Source organism: Pithys albifrons, chromosome 1, assembly GCF_047495875.1.
Source record: "Pithys albifrons albifrons isolate INPA30051 chromosome 1, PitAlb_v1, whole genome shotgun sequence".
Taxonomy (NCBI): domain Eukaryota; kingdom Metazoa; phylum Chordata; class Aves; order Passeriformes; family Thamnophilidae; genus Pithys; species Pithys albifrons.
In genome coordinates this window covers 112,357,019-112,374,361 of record NC_092458.1, presented here as the reverse complement: position 1 = coordinate 112,374,361, position 17,343 = coordinate 112,357,019, and the positions used below count along the sequence as shown (strand labels likewise).

Below are 17,343 nucleotides of genomic sequence, written 5' to 3'. Positions count from 1 at the left end.
TAGCTATGTTTCCACCTCCTGGCAACTCTAAGGAATAGCTGAGGAGAGACTAAGGAGAATTTTTGTTGTTGCAAGACACTAGAATGTGAAGCAGGAATTTTAAAGAGGCACTTCTCTCGAGCTCAAAGAGATTTTTAACTCTTTGTAGTTCAGTATTCTATGTATAAGCATGGAGCTGTTTCCAAATACCTTGCTTTGCAATTGCTGTGAAATCCTAAATACAAGATGTTTGCAGCACGTCTGTAAGTAATAAGACACCAGAGGTACATTTTACATTGAGGGAGGGAACATCAGTGTACATCCATGGTAACAAGGGACTTGAACACACCTAGTGAAACTTCAGCTCAAAATACATGTACATTCTGTCTATTAAGGACAACTGTACATACAGTTACAGAGGACACGTCAGGACCAGGCATTCTGTGAGGTAAGTGCCCTTCAGTAATAAAAAAATGTGAATTTTCTGTCATAAAATGAGTGGTTTAGGTTGCTCAAAGAATTACCAGCAAAGGAATCAGCAAAAGCAGGCTTAATATTAAAGTGAAAGCATGACAAAATTCATTGGCAAGGCTCACTTTACTACTTACTAAGTGGTTAAGGCACACAGAATAAAATCATACTAAATTGTAAAATCAATCAACCTAAAACTAAAATCAACCACAAAGATTGAGCCTTGAGGAATGGGGGATATCAGCCCAGACTCAGTTGTTGGTGTTTGTTGATGATCCTCCAACTATAGCAAACTTGGCAGTTCATGGGCTCTGAGTGTTCCACTTAGAGAGACATGCTGGTCACAGCCTGCTGTGGTCCAGAGGAGCTCAAATGGTCTTGCTTAGGACCACTGTTTATAGGGTCACAGAAGAGTTGGCTTTAGTCATAGTAATTTTCTATCTTGGCCACGATTTGGGAAAGTAACTTTCTTTGAAAGTTACTTAACAAAACTAATGTTCCACTGGACTTGATGTTTGGGCAAGAAAAATCAGTTTCCAAGCAGTAGTTCCTGGGAGCAGACAGTGTTTCTGATAAGCTCAAGAGAGGCTCAGCCCAAGATCTGCTCATCAAGACTGAGGCCTCACCAGCGTTTCTGAGATCATGTGTGGCCTGAGGAGGTAGAAGGGGATGCATTCTGTGAGCTTAGTCCCATTCAAAAATGAGTAAATGCTAATTTTCCCAAATAAAAATATCTTTCACAAGTCATGATGACCTCTCCATCACCTCAACAACAGTGTAGCCAGTGCTGGGGTTTCTTTCAGGACCTGCTCAGAAACCTATAGTGCCCAATTCTTGTTCTTTGCCAAGTCAATGCCATCCACCTATTTCACAGGGGAGAACAAAAGTTCCTTTGGTTTTCATCCCAAAACTGCATTGTGTGAACAGGAAAAAGATATTTGAGTAGATTATGAAATACATATTTCTAGAACCTATAAAGAAATATAGACAGGTAGTCCAAAGCTAAAAATGTCTTTTTCAGTAAAAATGGATTTTCAAGCTGTCTAGGATCCCTTATGAGTCAAAAGAAATTACTGTTCCCTGTGCCCTTGTTAACTCCATCAAAGCTACTTTAGAGAAGTTTTGTAGCACATGTACCTAACCCTGGTTGAGTAGAGATGCTGGACTTTGAATGAGGTTGTTTTCTTCATTGTTTAATTGCAGGTACCCCCAGGTAAACTGCAGCCAGTGTCCACAGCTTAACTGCTTTTACATGAGGGAAAATTTACCCTTTTGCCTTACTTGGAAAAATCATTCTGTGCAAAGGGCCTTGTTGGAAGCCTATATAATTCAAAGGTGCTTCTGGTGTGTGCATTTTTAAAATCCTTTAGCCAGTCTCTTTATCATTACAGAAGTCATAAAGTAGCTCTGACAGTAAACCCTGTGGAAGCAAATGTGCCACTTGGATTTCTAGTGATGGAGACTTTACAAGCAGGCCAAACAACTTTTCCTCCTGTGCAGGAGGGCTATGAGGTTACACAGCTCTTGGCTGTCCATGCAGGGAGCTGAAGAGGAAAAGAGGAGAGAAAAACTGGTGAGGCAGCACTGCCAGTAGCATTTTGCTCTCCTATCTCCATTTTTAAGATAGCTGTTTGACTCTAAGCCCCCTGAAAGCATCCCCTCTTCTGGAGGGGAGGAAGGCACTGGTGGGGCTGAGCCTGTGCCACACCACGGGGCTGGAGGACCTGCTGAGGGCTGAGCTTTAATTGCTGCCTGCTGATGTAGGGGGGAGTTGCCAGTGGTGAGGGAGGGCTGTGTCTGACAGTGCTAGGTAGGATTTTGGGCCACCCCTGGCAGCTGCTTGACTGAACAGGTCCACTTTAATAAGACAGTTATATAGAAAATGGTAAGTAATTGATGCAACCCCATCAGCTGAGCATCCCTACATACCTTGTCACTTAAGTACAGCAGCTGTAAAAGTGTGTGCGTAATGTTTTATTTCTATATATTGACTTTTTGAAATATGAATATGTGCATATATATATTGCAATGTGCACACAAAGACATGGCCACAGCACAGACACTTTTAGCAAGTTAAGATATTTACATGTATTTTAAGTGGGTCCTTAGCTGTGCACAGGTGTAGCTACACAGCTATAACCCATGTAGCCTGTACATTGCCTGCACAAGCCTAAAGGCAGGAGGTAGGGAGAAAGGTGTGGTCTGTGGCATTAATGAATGCAGCAAAGTCCTTGTGGTGGGGAGCAGGAGGCTTCCTGGGGTCCCTCCTGACACTTCTGCACACTCTATGCTGGTTGCCTTTTTTCCCCCTGCATCTTATTTCTTTTTCTCTCCTTTGTTTTGTAATGCCATGTCTCAACTTTTCACACAGCATCTTTGGACATTGAATAAGGAGCTGAAAGTCCTGATGTGCATGTTCTCCCAGCATGGAGAAGCTCTGCCACCCCATCCCGAGGAGCTTCCCCACTGGGCTTTATTTTAAGCCACTGTGGGGAGAGGAGAAAATGAAGACCTTTTAACAGCAAGCCCACAGTCCCATGACAGTATTAACTTCTGTGGGAGATGACCTGACTTCATGTCATGTTTTCCACCTGCAGATTGCTGGTCTACAAAAAGTGGGGGCAGTTTGGGCTGCACTTCCCCCAGCAATTCCACTCTTGTGCATCATACTCCCTCGCATCGAGAATAAATTTGCCACAAGTGCTGGTAACCAGGAGAGAAATGAGGTGAGAAGTTTCACTGGAAACCACTGTGGGGAATATTTCTAAACCATGGACTGACGCAGAGCTATAGCTGTTAACTGGCTCAGGAAAAGAGAGTGAAGAAGCCCTTATGGTGTGGGAGGAAACAGGTAAACACAAGCATCCCCTTTGGTTTATCACACTGCACCAAAAGAGTGTAGGTAGTGGTAAATGGCATCCTGACTCTGGTGTCATGACTTTACTTGGCATTTGAGAGGTGGGATGTGTAGGTTTTTCCAGTTTAGATATGGGTTTCTATTTCTGGTATGCTTTGTTACACAAGTAATTTGTTCCACTTGTAAAAAAAATAATCACAGAAATGGAAGACACTGAAAGAAAACTATTGATTGAGCCTTGGCCTTTGCTATATGGTAACAGTACGTATTTCATATTTGGAAGTGTTGATCTAGCTGTGCTATAAACAAAAGAGGCAAAATTTTCCTTTTCTTAAAGAAAAACTAGCAGAAAATCATCTTCTGTGTGATGACTCTGAGGAGGGCTCCTTGAGGGTGGAGTAGCTGACTCTGTTGGATGTTCCTGGGAGTTTTTGCAGGGTACCCCTCGACAGAAGGGGGAAACTGTAGCTTTCAGAGAACATTAACTTCCCTGGGGTGTGCAGGAGGAGGAGCAGTGAAGAGCTGAAGGAGAGAGGCCTGGTAGTCCTGTGTCTCTCCCCCTGCTTGGCATTGCCTAAATCGTGGTTAGTGATGCTATTTGTAAGATTGACTGGCAGGAGAGGAAGGACCATTTGTTTTTTTATTTCAGTCCTTCTGCTGTTTCTGTTCTTTTAAAAGTAGGAATTATGTGAGGTTTGCAGCTTCTTTATGTTCAGTTTGGAATGTGTGGTGCAATTCCATCATGTTTGGTATGGAATGGGAGGCCAGTAGCTCTGACTGAAAGATGGGGAGGAAACTCTGACCTGTGGAGTCTGAGATATATACTGATTCTTACTGGAGTTCTTTGGGAATTAAGTGTCCAGCTATAAAGCAACTCTATTCATATTTGAATACTTGTATGGCAGATGTTTTCTTGGATTATCCACAGTCCTGAAGGCAGTAATTGTACTTGCAGGTTGCTAGTTCACAGTTGCTTTTCCTGGAAAATCAGCAACCTGGAGCAGTAGGCCTACAAGGGGCAGGAATTAAAGTAGTTAAGGTCACAAACACCTATGTGGTAGATAGATTTGGTTGCTGGAATCAGGATCAGGTGAGAAGCCCCTGAAGTTCATGACCCACAAGTGGTAAGGGGATTCTCTAGGCCGGGAACAGAAGTTGCTGCCCATGGCCATGCTGCCCCTGTGACTGAGCAATTAGGGGAAACTCAGCTACAGTTGAAAAAGGAATGCTTTTTCTTGATTCTGAAAAAAAAAATCCCTGAAATCTATCTCTGCAATATAATTGACTCTATATTTTAACCTGGAAGTGTCAGGTTTTAAAGGCTTCATTATCATCAGGCTTTCCCCATCTGTTTGCTGACATTGGTGAGAGCCACAGATGGTTTATACCTAGGAAAGTCAAGCTGTTAGGTAAAAGAACTAGTTCTTTTCCCCTTATAATGGAAAAAAATTACAGCAAATGTCTTCTCTGTTTCTGAAAGGAAGAGAACAGGGGTGCTGACGTTCTCCTTCATCCTTTGCTCCTACTCCCCATTCCCCTCACTGGGTTATGGTACTTTCTGAGGGACCTGGCTGCAAGACAGCCACAGATGGGAGATGTACACCTTGGCTCATGGAATAGCTTCATGGGACTAAGCTACTTTCTAGATAGGCTTGTGTTAAAAAGGTAAATATTTCTGAGAAGAGAGGAGATGCCCATCTGTTTTCTTGAATTACAGCTACTAAATATAAGGCAAAAAAGCAGGACAAAATACTCACCTTCTGCATGGCAATTTTTTTTTCCTCTGAGGAAAATATCCAGACTTTTTAATGTTAATTTTGGTATTATTCTAAATATTGATATCTTGATACGTTCAACTGACAGACACCACAAACCTCTGCCTTGCTGTGAAGGAAATAAAAAACCCAAACAGGTATATATTACAAAAACTCTGTAATTTTACAGTTGTTTTGTGGAACTTTTTCATAATTGAAGCTGACACAGATGTGTACAACTGCTTCCCCTTCTGGCCATCCCTTCCAGTCCTTCCTTGCCCAAAGACACAGGTCTTACAGAGAACAGACTTTGGAGATTGTGTCTTTTCTACCCTTTAAAATGTGCTTCCACTGCAAAACAGAATCATATTTTGCCGAGTTAATAATAAGCATGGGCTATGTGACATACTAGTTATTCTTCAGAAAGTTGTGGTGATGACTGGTGGACTGATTGATACATGAATTTTTCAGATTGTGTTAACATATATTTTAATAATGTTGGACTTTGCTTTGTCTGATTTTAAGTTGTTTCTTTGCATAACTCAAGGCTTGTAGCTTGTGTTTAATGTGTAACAGCAGGCAGCTGAGGTTGTGAGTTGTTCTTCATGTCAGAAAGCAGTTTGCTTCCCTCAGTTTCACTGTGCCACATCCTCTTCAGGGGAGTGTGCAACTTTTCACTCATCACTTTTGGAGTGGGTGGAGGCTGTGTCTGTCTGCGAGACAAATCAGCTGCCTGTTGAGATCTCAGAAGCAACACTGAAAAGAAATTAATGAACTGCCCAGCTGACAACACGGACTACCTGGGATGAGTGCTCCTAAACTGAGATAGTTCTCACTTCTTTGCAGTTATATCTGGGTCCCTCATGAGGACAGAGAGGGAGGGGAGCTCCAGGTACATCTCTGCAATTTCCTGGTGTACAGGAGCTGCCATGTAAGCACAGTCACTGGGACCAGCATCCAGTTTGGACTGGCATCCATGCTGGACTGGCATCCACGCTGGACCGGCTGTGTGTGCTGGCGTCTCTCTACTCATCCCCAGAACAGCGAGTGTGGGAAGCCTGGGGCACACAGGCAGTGCTGTTCATCTTCTGTGCTCCCAAGGTTGGAGGGCTCCCCTCCATGCGAACAACTGGGTAGTGTTCCTCCATCCTCAGCACTCGTTGGGATGAATCCGAGCGTGAGCAGTGCCGTTGTCCAGCTGGAGGGCTGAGGCTAATGGAAGAGTGATGCACATATTGCATGGTCTTCTGCCAACCACCACCACCAAGGCTGAGTAAAAATGTTAATTTATTTTAATGCAGTTATTGAGGCATTTTAATTCCATGAAAGGAAACAACACATGGCAAGCTACAAATATTCATTTTCTACTTTTAAATGAATTTGATTCAGCTCTGCTTGGTTTTTCTTTTCTGGGTTTTACTTTGAGACTTTCTTCTCGCTTGCAGGCACAAGTATTCAAGGATTGTGAACCTTAAAATTTGCAGACTGAATTCTGTGTTTCACACATGAATATTTAAACAGAGTAATATACTCTGTTCTTTCTGTAGGGTCCCATTTTTAATCATTAATGCCTGTTCTTTTGAACAAATAAACCTCATATATATGAGAATTGTATGAATTTAAAAAAAAAAAGTTCTCTGGGACAAGTTCCAATATGACAATATACTGCTATGAATATTTATGGATCTATCAAAATTGGTGAATACTGAATTTGCTGATAAACATTGTGGAACGTTTGGGGTTTTTTTTACTTTCCTTTTGAAAAAGGCTGAGAAATTATTTGCAAATTGGGTCAAATTCAATGCACAACTCAGGGCAAAATATATATTTTTTATTCGTTTGGTTTAAAAAAATTCAACTTCCAAAATTTCAAACTTTTTTGGTTGAAAGCAACTTTTGCAGGCACACTGTATCCAAAATGAAAAAAAAAATCCCCAAAGCTCTGACAGAATTGAATAAATTGAAGCAAAACAAAATATTTCCTTAATGGGAAAGATTTTAAGTGAATGAAAATTGAGGTATTTTGAAGGTAAAATTACATTGTCTATTGTACGCTAGTAGCAGATTATGGATCAATGTGATTGTATTGGCATTGTTTTCCAGGTTTTAATAAAAGCTTTTTATCCAGTTGTTTCACTCTTTTGTTAGAATTGTAAACAAAACGATTCTTTGAGGAAAACAATTCTGTTGAGGGTGGGGAGTTGCTGGAACAGGTTGCCCAGAGAAGCTGTGGATGCCCCAACCCTGGAAGTGTTCCAGGCCAGGTTGGATGGAGCTCTGAGGAACCTGCTCTAGTGGAATGTGTCCCTGCCCATAGCAGGGGACTTGGAATTGGATGATCTTTATGGTCCCTTCCAACACAGACCATTCTGTGATTCTATGATTCCATGTCTGAATGTGCATAAACATCACATTGTGTATAAGAAAATACTATCTTCCCTTGCATTTGGCTCATGACTATGGCAACTTTTGTTCTTCCTGTACCGCAAGTGTGGCAGTGTTGTGGTTTTCCTTCTGTACACCAGGCATCCTCATTTGATCTGTTTCAAGTTTAAAAATAAATTGTTAATGGTCCATAGTTGGACCCAATTACTTTTATGGCAGTTGATACCAGATGAGGATTTAGGTCTCTGTATGCACAGTGAAGCTTGGCTGCCTTTCCTTCGCCTCTCTGCACATGCTAAGGAACATCCCTGTGTCTGTACTTGGGTGTAAAGAGTTTGTGATCTAAATAACCCAGAAAGAAAGTCCTCTTGTGACATATGTGACATTTCTGAATCAGCAAGTGCACAAGGATATTTGCTTGTCTGGTGCATATTGGGTTTTTGACTTGGGGATGAAAAGAACGTATCAGTATTTCCCTTGGGATGGAAATAGAATTTTCCAATCATCTCTAGCTGTGGGTGACTGATTCAGAAAGTATTAAAGAGATAGAAATGGCAGCATAAAGGAGAGAATGACAAAAGGTCTACCAAGAAGACAATTAGAGGGAACACAGAGGTGAGTGATGGAAAACAAGACAGCCTTGTGGGCAGGCTGTGGGGAGCCCCAGACAAAAGTGCAGCCACCAGTTTCTGACAGTAACATTTGAAAGCTGCAGTCAGGCTATGGCTACTGCACTGCTGTGGGAACCTGCAGTCACTCCCTGGCCTGGGCTTTATCCCCCAGCAATGTGAGTTATGAGCCATTCTGCTGTGACAGAGCCAGCATGAAGATCTGCAGAGACCTTGAGACCTGAGCAGATGAAGTTGAGAGTTGGACTGTGGGAATACATATGTATGTTGTTCAGTACAACATAGTGCAACTTTCCCATGCCAAATTTGGGTTATTTATGTATGATATCTGACCACAGGAAAATATCAGTGATGTTCTTAGGCAAATCCATGCTCAACAAACAGCTGAATGAGTTTTCATCAAAATTCTCCACTGAGAACCATAATATATTGCTTGGAAAGCTTTTGGATAGCATAGAGTTCTGCTTTTTTGTGTGAACTAGAAAATGAAGTGTTGGGATGACAACACTGTCTCAGTCTTGCCAAAGAAACAGTGCCCTTTTGCCAAAAAGGAGCTAGAAATTTGTAAGGTATGGTTTGGTGAAAGATATATATAGTTATAGAACAGCATGAGTTATTAGATGCCTTTAGTTCACTGTGTCTATGAAAGCAGGAAACAAACTCACATGGTTTTGATCTCTTGCAATAGGAGAGTTGCTCTTTTTCTTCTACTACAGAAGTGGAGTTACCTTCCAAGAAATTAAACGGGTTAGGAATAATTTCTTTGCCAAACACTTGATGAAGTTGAGATCCTGAGTGGCACCAGAGAATTTGGATTTTAACAATTGCTTGTAATTGGTAGTGTGGGAGGCTTGTGTGGAGTTTTTTGATTTTTGCTTGTTTGTTTGTTTGTTTTCCTAAATTTTCAACCCACTTTTTGCCTTACTTTCTTCAGTACAAGAAATCTATTTGACATGGTGCCTTATTTAGAACTTCTGTTTTCAAAGGGAGAAAAAAAAACTTTGAAGAGATTTGCACAACAGTTTGTGACCACGTCCTTTTCTTTGCCTTCACTTTCTGCAGTGCTGGTTCCTTCTGCTAAAGATGGCTCAGAAATGGGCAGTTCTGGCTGTGCTCTTTTTCCTGCCAATCAATCTGGTTGAAGGTAAGTGAGAAAGATCCAAAACTACATGCAGCAGTCTTTGGTACTCTGTTTTTCCAACTTTCAAGTACGCTGAAACTTGGTAGTTCATCAGTGCAAATTTTGCCTGTTGTTTAATGTGAATGCAAAGAGTGATGTCAGCTCAGCTGGCAAAATAATCGTGTGCCTTGCAGAGTGTCACAGGGTGATGTATCCAACACAGATCATCTGAAGACACATCTTCTGTTCAACTGGGACAAGGGCAGGAGAGCTATGACTTCTGGTAGAAAAGGGATCTACATAAGGCCCTTACTAAACTACTGCTCCAAGTGATTTTGGATTTTAATTGTGTTGCAGGTACATTCCAAAGCTATCCCGACTCTTACTTGCACTTTATGCAAGTCACCTAATTCAGTAACACAGTAATTAAAATAAAAGTTTCCTTTCCCTTAAGAGTGAATTTTACCCTCCTCATCAGTTTTTCAAAGCTTATATTAAAATTATAGAAATTTGTTGCCTAAGATAGGGCAGGGGACTTGCAGCTCATTAGCATGCATCACATACCTGCAGTGTCCACAGCAGAAAGTACCACCTTCACTGCATTTCCAGACTTCAGGAAGCTTGACCTGGAAACTGAATACTGATATGTGCCTGCACAGAGTAATTTGTACTCAAGGCTGCCAGTACAGTAAGGAAGTGGAAATTTTAAAATGTGATGAAGAACAGTTTCCTGTGCTTTGATGATTTTGTAGCATCCTTTTTGTGTCTTTTCTCTTCTTGCGTAGCTTACAACATGGTGAGTGTGGAGGCTGGTCATGAAGCTGTGCTGAGCTGCCCTTACATCTTCAAGGTGTCTTTGCTGATGGTGACATGGAAGAAGAAATGCAGCAGTTGCTGCTTGTTGGCCTTTAGAGGTGATCACAATGAGACAAAGAAGATAAACTGCAGTGAGAGGATCGTGTGGAAATATTCACCTGACAGTGACCCTGCCCTTCGTATTCACCCTGTGAACCTTGGTGATGAGGGGAATTACACCTGTGAAATTACCAACAGTGAAGGGAATTTTTATTATTCTTATTCTCTGACTGTGATAGGTAAGATTGCATCCTTAAAAAAAATTAAGTTAGTCTATTTTCAATATAGGCAGGGAAAAAAAGAATATTAGGAAACGTCAAAACATCAAAACATCCATTTCAGATAGTCAGGTAAAATATCTATAGGATCTATAAACTTAAAAAATATCAGAGAAGGTTTCATGTTCTGGACACATTAGTTAAGCCTTCTGAATATAACTAAAAATCACAGGAAATGAATTTTGGAACTCTCTAATTGCTACTATTACTTTTAGTCACTTGATTTTTTTCAGTCTTTTTTAGTTGGTTGGGCATTTTTTATTATTTGTTTTTGGTTTGGATTTGTTTTTATTTTGTTCTTCCCTGCAGTCTTTCTGATAAAGGATTAGGTGTTGTGTGAGCCTCTCCCTGTTGTGTCAAATGCAGAATATGAATTGTTGGACTTCAATCAGAACAGTTTTGTCCCATTCCTCTTTTATTTCCCTGCTATCAAATTTTTGATGCTACATATCCCACCTCCTAAATATTTTGTCTGGAGCTACAGCAAGCTGCATTTTCTTCAAAATGTGCACTGCTGTACTTATGAATCTTGTTGTAATCCATCCCTGTGTGTCATCTCATCTCCTGTTAGTCTGTAATCACCTTTTGGAAAAGAGGAGGAAGCAGTATTTTAGATACAACTACCTAGTTTTTGAGGTATTCACTCTGAATTTTTAATGTATTTTTCCCCCCTCTAAAGATAGCTGATGCTAATATTTTAAATTATTTTAAAATCCCAGATTGGTCATGCAAACTAAAAAATACCACCTGTTTTTCAGTTTCAGTTGGTGATTTTATATTAAACTAGAAATAATGGTTGTGGCTTTTTAAAATTTTCTTCTGTAGTCCCTCCTACAGTGTCTCTGACCTATGACAAGAGCAAGGGGACTGTCTGTCAAGCATCTGCAGGAAAGCCAGCTGCTGACATCTCCTGGATCCCTGCAGGCAATCACAGCACTGAGGAAGAATTCCATCACCCCAATGGAACAGTGACCAGAGTGAGCTACAGAGGCTGGGGCAACAGCACACTTTCCACTGTCACCTGCCTGGTTACCCACCCAGCCACAAACCAGACTCTGTCCATAGACCTGACAAGTAAATAGCCTTATAAATGCCCTTCATTCTGCACTTGGGCTTCTCTGTGCTGTTCTGTGCAACTGTTCCCACTGAATGCTGGGGTTCTGTGGTTTCCTTAGTGCAGTTATAATCCCAAATCCTATTGCACGTTGGTAGAGAAATTAATAATTTTGAGTTAGTTGGAATGAAATGTTTTGTGGCACTATATGGAGAAGTTTTCAGTGCATGTTCCTTTTTATTCCAGTTCTGTTTTACAAGAATTCCTCATTATGCTTTTAGTGGGTAGACCTTGGCTGGTTTCCAGGTGTCCACCAAACTGCTCTGTTACTCCCACTCCTCAAGAAGATAGGGAAAAAATACTATGAAAAGCTCATGGGTCAAGATAAGGACAGGGAGAGATCACTCACCAGTTACTGTCACAGGCAAAACAGACTTGAAGGAACTTAATTTAATTTATTGATAATCAGATCAGAATAGGATAGTGAGAAACAAGAACAAATCTAAAAGCACCCTCCACACAACCCCTTCTTCTTCCCAGACTCAGCTACACTTCCATATTCTCTGTCTTCTCCCCCTTCGTTGTGCAGGGGAATTTGAGTTGTGGTCAGTCCTTAACACTTTGTCTCTGCTCCTCCTTCCTCCTCATGCTTTTCCTCTGCTTCAGTGTGGGGTCCCACCCATGGGAGACTGTGAACTACTCCAAGAGGAGTCCTTCCCATGGGCTGCAGTTCTTCACAAACTGCTCCAGCATGGGCCCCTTCCAAGGAGTGCAGTCCTTCAGGAACACACTGCTCCAGCGTGGGCCCCTTCCAAGGGGTGCAGTCCTTCAGGAACACACTGCTCCAGTGTGGGTCCCTTCCAAGGAGTGCAGTCCTTCAGGAACACACTGCTCCAGCATGGGCCCCTTCCAAGGAGTGCAGTCCTTCAGGAACACACTGCTCCAGTGTGGGTCCCTTCCAAGGGGTGCAGTCCTTCAGAAACACACTGCTCCAGCGTAGGTCCCTTCCAAGGAGTGCAGTCCTTCAGGAACACACTGCTCCAGAGTGGGTCCCCTGCAGGGGTCATGCCAGAAATCCTGCTCCAATGTGGGCTCCTCTCCATGGGGTCACAGGTCCTGCCAGGAGCCTGCTGCAGTGGGGGGGCTCTCCAGTGGGTCACAGCTTCCTCCAGGGCATATCCACTGGCCCTGTTATAGTCTGTGTTCCACCTTGCTCTGCATCACAGGCTACAGGGGAATCACCTCCTCCCACTCCTTCTTTGCTGACCTGTGTGTCTGTAGAATTGATCCTCTCACATCTTCTCACTTCACTCTTTGAGCTGCTGTTGCACAGCAGTTTTACCCTTCTTAAATATGTTATCACAGAGGTGCTACTAGCATTTCTGGCTGGCTCAGCTTTCAGTGGCAGATCTGCTTAGACCTGACTGGCATCAGCTCTGTTGGACATGGGGGCAACTTCTGGCATCTTCTCCACTACCAAAACTTTCTCACCAAACCAAATTAGCATAATTTTTAATCACTGATTACAGAAAAGGTCCTTTCAGCAGCCACTGTGGTACAGCTCACTAATTTTTTATGTGAAACTTTGAACCCCCAAAGTTGAATTTTGTCCAGCTTCCCAGAGTGGTGATGATCTGGAGAAAATTTCCTTGGAGAATATCTGTCTGTGACTTTCAAATGTTTTTTTCAAGGGCAAAAGTACTAAAGGGTAAAACTCAGCTTCTCAGCTGGCAGTGCTGGAGCTATTAGAATTCTCTATTGCAGTAAGATTTGTTATAACAGCTAAATAAGTGCTCATATCACCAAAACATCTCAGTAGAGGCATGAAGGACACAAGTCAGTGTAGACAAGTCATTAATAACAGCATTTTGCAGGGATGATTGGTCAGTTCTGTTGCTGCAGGGCTAATAATATTTGAACAAAAGGAGACCTTAAAGGCAGATGAGTTGAAAACGAAAATGAGTTTGTACCCACAAATGACTGTGTGAGGCATCTTCCTATCACTGATTGGCATCCAGACTTCTCATCTGTTTCTCTCTGCTCATTTGATCTGTGAAGGCAAAGGATTAACTCTGCCCTCTGGTTAAGGTAGCAATGTCGTGTAGTCAGTGGATACTGATGCCTAGCTCTGTAACTTACTCTTTTTTCTCATCTCTCAGATGCTTCCCCCAGCCTTCCCTACCTCCTGATAGGAGTCTCTGCAGGTTTTGCCGCTGTCAGTGGTGTGACTTTATGCTTAATTTTCATGTGCAGAGGTAAGTCCTTTGATGAACCTGAAATGTATAACAATTCCATTGCTGACTATGTACAGGTACAAGGACATGTGCTTTATCATGGAGAGTGGGGTGGGATACAAGGGTTAAGGAAGATGTGCATATGATGTGTTGCCCTTTTGGAAAAGTTTTAATAAAATAAGGGCTGGAACTTTAAAACAAGTCAGGAGTTTTGTAAGAGCCATAGGTATTAGGATATTAATGCATTACATCTATGTCAGAGAGTCATTCAGGATGAAAAGGGTTCTTTCTGAGAGTAGGGTAGGTGTTGAGTTTTTAGAATTATTTTGATCTACATTAGTTTCCTGGCATAAAATTCTATACTTAAGAATGACAGTTCACAAACTAGTCTAATGACTAGACACAAACAAGCTCTGTTTCCATCAGCAAACATAAGTTTTCCCTTGAGAAAGTGTAAGAATAGGCCAAATGTACCCACTTCCACATCTTTCACATTATTCCCCCTGCACAGAGCATATTACGTATCCCATTTATTTCATAAGCCAAGTCTGAACAAGTATAGTGAAAGAGGGTTGGCAGGAGAGGACAGCAAGTGCAGGTGTGCACCAGAAAGAAAAAGAAAGTAAGGTGAGGAAAACAGAGGCAGGAAAAGAAAACAGAGGGGCAGTTGTCATCAGTGGTGGCAACACTGATCAGTGCTTGCAGCATCTTAACAGAAGGCTGTCTCTGCCACAGAATCATGTGTGTCTTTGGAGCAGGTGAGGGGAGGAAAAAACATGTTCAGATGGGTTCCCTGACCCAGCGTATCCCTGCAGAGCAGAGGAAAAGGGCACCTAACAGAGACAAATCACTCATGTCTCCCAATGGGGTGGCCTAACTACGACTAAGTAATGTGCAGTCCCTCACTCACTCCTGCCCACCACACCACAGTGGAGAGGAGAATTAGAGGAGAAAAAGGTAAACCCCATGGATTGACATAACAGTTTAGTAATTAAAACAAAATTAAATATTATAGTACTATTAATAATACTAGCATATAAAATACAGCAGAATAGAACAAATAAAAATTGTGGTGAAAAGGAGGGAGAGAGAAGTAAAGAAAACCTGAGAGAAACAAGCGATGCACAATATAATCTCACCATGCATTGATGGATGCCCACTCCATCCCTGAGCTCCTGGCCAACTTTTCCCAGTTTATACCATGACTTTCTGTGGTGTGGAATATCCCTTTGCCCAGGTCAGGTCAGCTGTCCTGGCCATGCTCCCTCACAGCTTTCTGTGCTCTTCCTCACTGGCAATTCACAGCAAACTGAAAAGTCCTTGACTTAGGGTAAGCAGTAATTAGTAACAACTAAAACATCAGTGTTATCAACATATTTCTCACACTAAATGCAAACCGCAGCACTGTACCAGCTAAGAAGAAAATGAACTCTGTCCCAGTAGAAACCAGGACATCCAGAGGGACCAAAAGTTTCAATGAAGGGAATAATAAAACAATAGTGTCTTCAAGAGCAGGACATAAAAAATAAGAACTTAACATTTGAATGTAACTGTATTTTGAAGAAAGTCTTTCAACAGCTGAGGGCAGCTAGAGGAGAACCCTAGATACAACAGCTGTGTACCTTACACCGTTTTAATTTCCTGATATCCCACTTTCAGCTCTCTGGGTCCGTCAATTGGCACATGGGCCAGCAGAACAATCTGCAGTAAGTGAGTTTCTTGTATATGTGTGTGTGTGTGATTTGCTGGTTTAGGGGTATTCTTCACTGAAATGTATAATTTAATTGCCATGTGTCTACTCTGACAAAACTCCCATTTATCTCTGTGTGCACTAGGAAGGGGGCAATGAGGAACAGTGCATCTGGGAGGATGTCTATTGTTTGGGTGGCCCTGACTTCATGTATAATCAGAGTATCTGAGTGTTTAAGCACTAGGTGTAGTGCATTTCTTGCCTGTAGATTACATTTACAATGCTGAATGTCAGCTGTCCCAAAACATTACATTTCTGCTTCACAGAATAATCTTAACTCTGATGTTTTGCTCAAGAATGTGTACTCTTGATGGCAGAAACCTGCTTGATTAAAGATCAGATGAAACCAGACATGCATGTTACATTGAGGGAAAATGCTCCACTTTGTTTTGTTGTATTAGAGACAAATATATTTTTGAAACTTTTTTAAATTGCAGTTCAAACACCTAGAAGCTGGGAAACAGCAGTGATAACTTTGCCAGTGCAAAATTTACTTCGTTTGTAATTCCAGTGTGTCGTGATATGTATTTAACAGAATATGCTGCTCTTTCCTCAAGGCTTCTGCCTCATTTAATGCACATTGAAAGAGCAATTATTTCATATTTTGTTTTCTGCTCACGGTTTAATTAATAGTCGTGTGCCTTGTTTGTTGCAAACAAGTCAGAGTGCTCTGAAGTTATAATTAATTTCCTGATCTGCTCTTCTGTGATGTTCAGGACAATTTGACTGATGGGAGTAGGAGTTGCAGGGATCAAAGTCAAAGGCTTACAGTAATTTTAGTTGCCTAAATTGGATTTCTTGTGGTCTGCTTGTTTGTTGGTTGGCTTTTTATTTGTTTATTTGTTTGTTTTCCCCAGAGAAGCTGGCATTGTTCATAATAATCTATTTAGGAGAAGAGACCAACATTTCAAAATTTGTTTTCAACCACATTAAGAAAATAATTTTCAAAGGCTGTCCTCTTTGGCTTTGTGAAGGCTGTTCTTGCATCTTTCTGCCAGTTCAGGCTTCCCCCTTTGTTACCCACACTTTTGCTGAGGGACCTCAGAGAAATGACTTCACAGTTCTTTTGTAAAAATAATGTTACCTGCGCTTGTTTCTTCTGCTGTTGTGTTTTGTTTGGCTCGATAGGAATGTTGGTTCCACAAAATCCTACAATATAATATAAATGGTACATGGTTTTTTTTCCTTTTGCAGACTAGGAGCTCCACATCCACACCCTTCCATGAGAAAAGAAAAACAGTCAAGCCTCCTGTCTTACCAGAGAGTATCTATGAGAATTACAATCCAAGATGAATGAATAACAGTGCAGACACAAGCAGTCTGATACCAGCCTGAACCCATTTTAGCACATTGTTTTTTCTTTCTCTATATATCAGACCAACTCCTGAAACAGTTGAAACTTTTAAAGACTGACTTGGGAAAATACCTGCCTGAGTTTTGTTTGAAAATGGACTCTGAGGTATGTGCTACCTTTCCTCAAAACAGTAAAGGATGTATTTCTGTGCAAGAGTAAGAGAATGCTGGTGAAAATATAGCCCTTTTTCTTCATTTTAGCAACTGGATTCTCTTTGGAATTTTGTGCTGGAAACCAGTAATGATCTGGGGGACCCCAAAACATAACATGTCTAAGAAACACATCCAACAGAAGCATGGAAATCAGCGAATTTATGATTTGTTGTTTTTTTCTGAATAGGTAGCTGCAAGTAATGCCAATATGATATTTGTTATCTCTGTTTATTTTTTAATGTAATTTTTGTTATGCAATTAAGCTTTCTGCTTACACTGTTAATTTATGGAAAAAGACCCCACAGTTTGAAACTCTACTGGGCATGGAGATGAGAAATGACAATGGAAAAATTTGAAAGATTCTTTTTAAAATAAATGTGCAAATATGTAACTACTTATCTAAAGGATTTCTGCTGCTATTTTGGTAAACATTTGTTCACCAATTTCTGAGAAGCTAAGACCACATGGTTT

The 17,343-nt window shown here is 41.3% G+C and overlaps 1 protein-coding gene across 3 annotated transcripts; it reads left to right on the top strand.

Moving 5' to 3' along the window:
• Positions 1–5,647: 5,647 nt before the first annotated feature.
• On the top strand, positions 5,648–17,301 carry LOC139680375 (cell surface glycoprotein CD200 receptor 2-like). 3 transcript variants are annotated; one of them, XR_011699343.1, is made up of 8 exons: positions 5,648–6,342; positions 9,138–9,219; positions 9,981–10,289; positions 11,154–11,402; positions 13,542–13,637; positions 15,276–15,322; positions 16,561–16,825; positions 16,921–17,301. XR_011699343.1 is itself a non-coding variant. In XM_071572933.1 (7 exons), the coding sequence occupies exons 2-7, from the start codon at positions 9,159–9,161 to the stop codon at positions 16,657–16,659; spliced, it is 861 nt and encodes a 286-aa protein (XP_071429034.1). In that variant the 5' UTR covers positions 5,648–6,334; positions 9,138–9,158; the 3' UTR covers positions 16,660–17,301. The 3 variants fall into 3 exon arrangements, 2 of the variants coding, with proteins under 2 accessions (XP_071429034.1, XP_071429022.1); XM_071572933.1 differs by having other exon boundaries at positions 5,648–6,334; positions 16,561–17,301; XM_071572921.1 differs by having other exon boundaries at positions 16,561–17,301.
• The last annotated feature ends 42 nt before the right edge of the window (positions 17,302–17,343 follow it).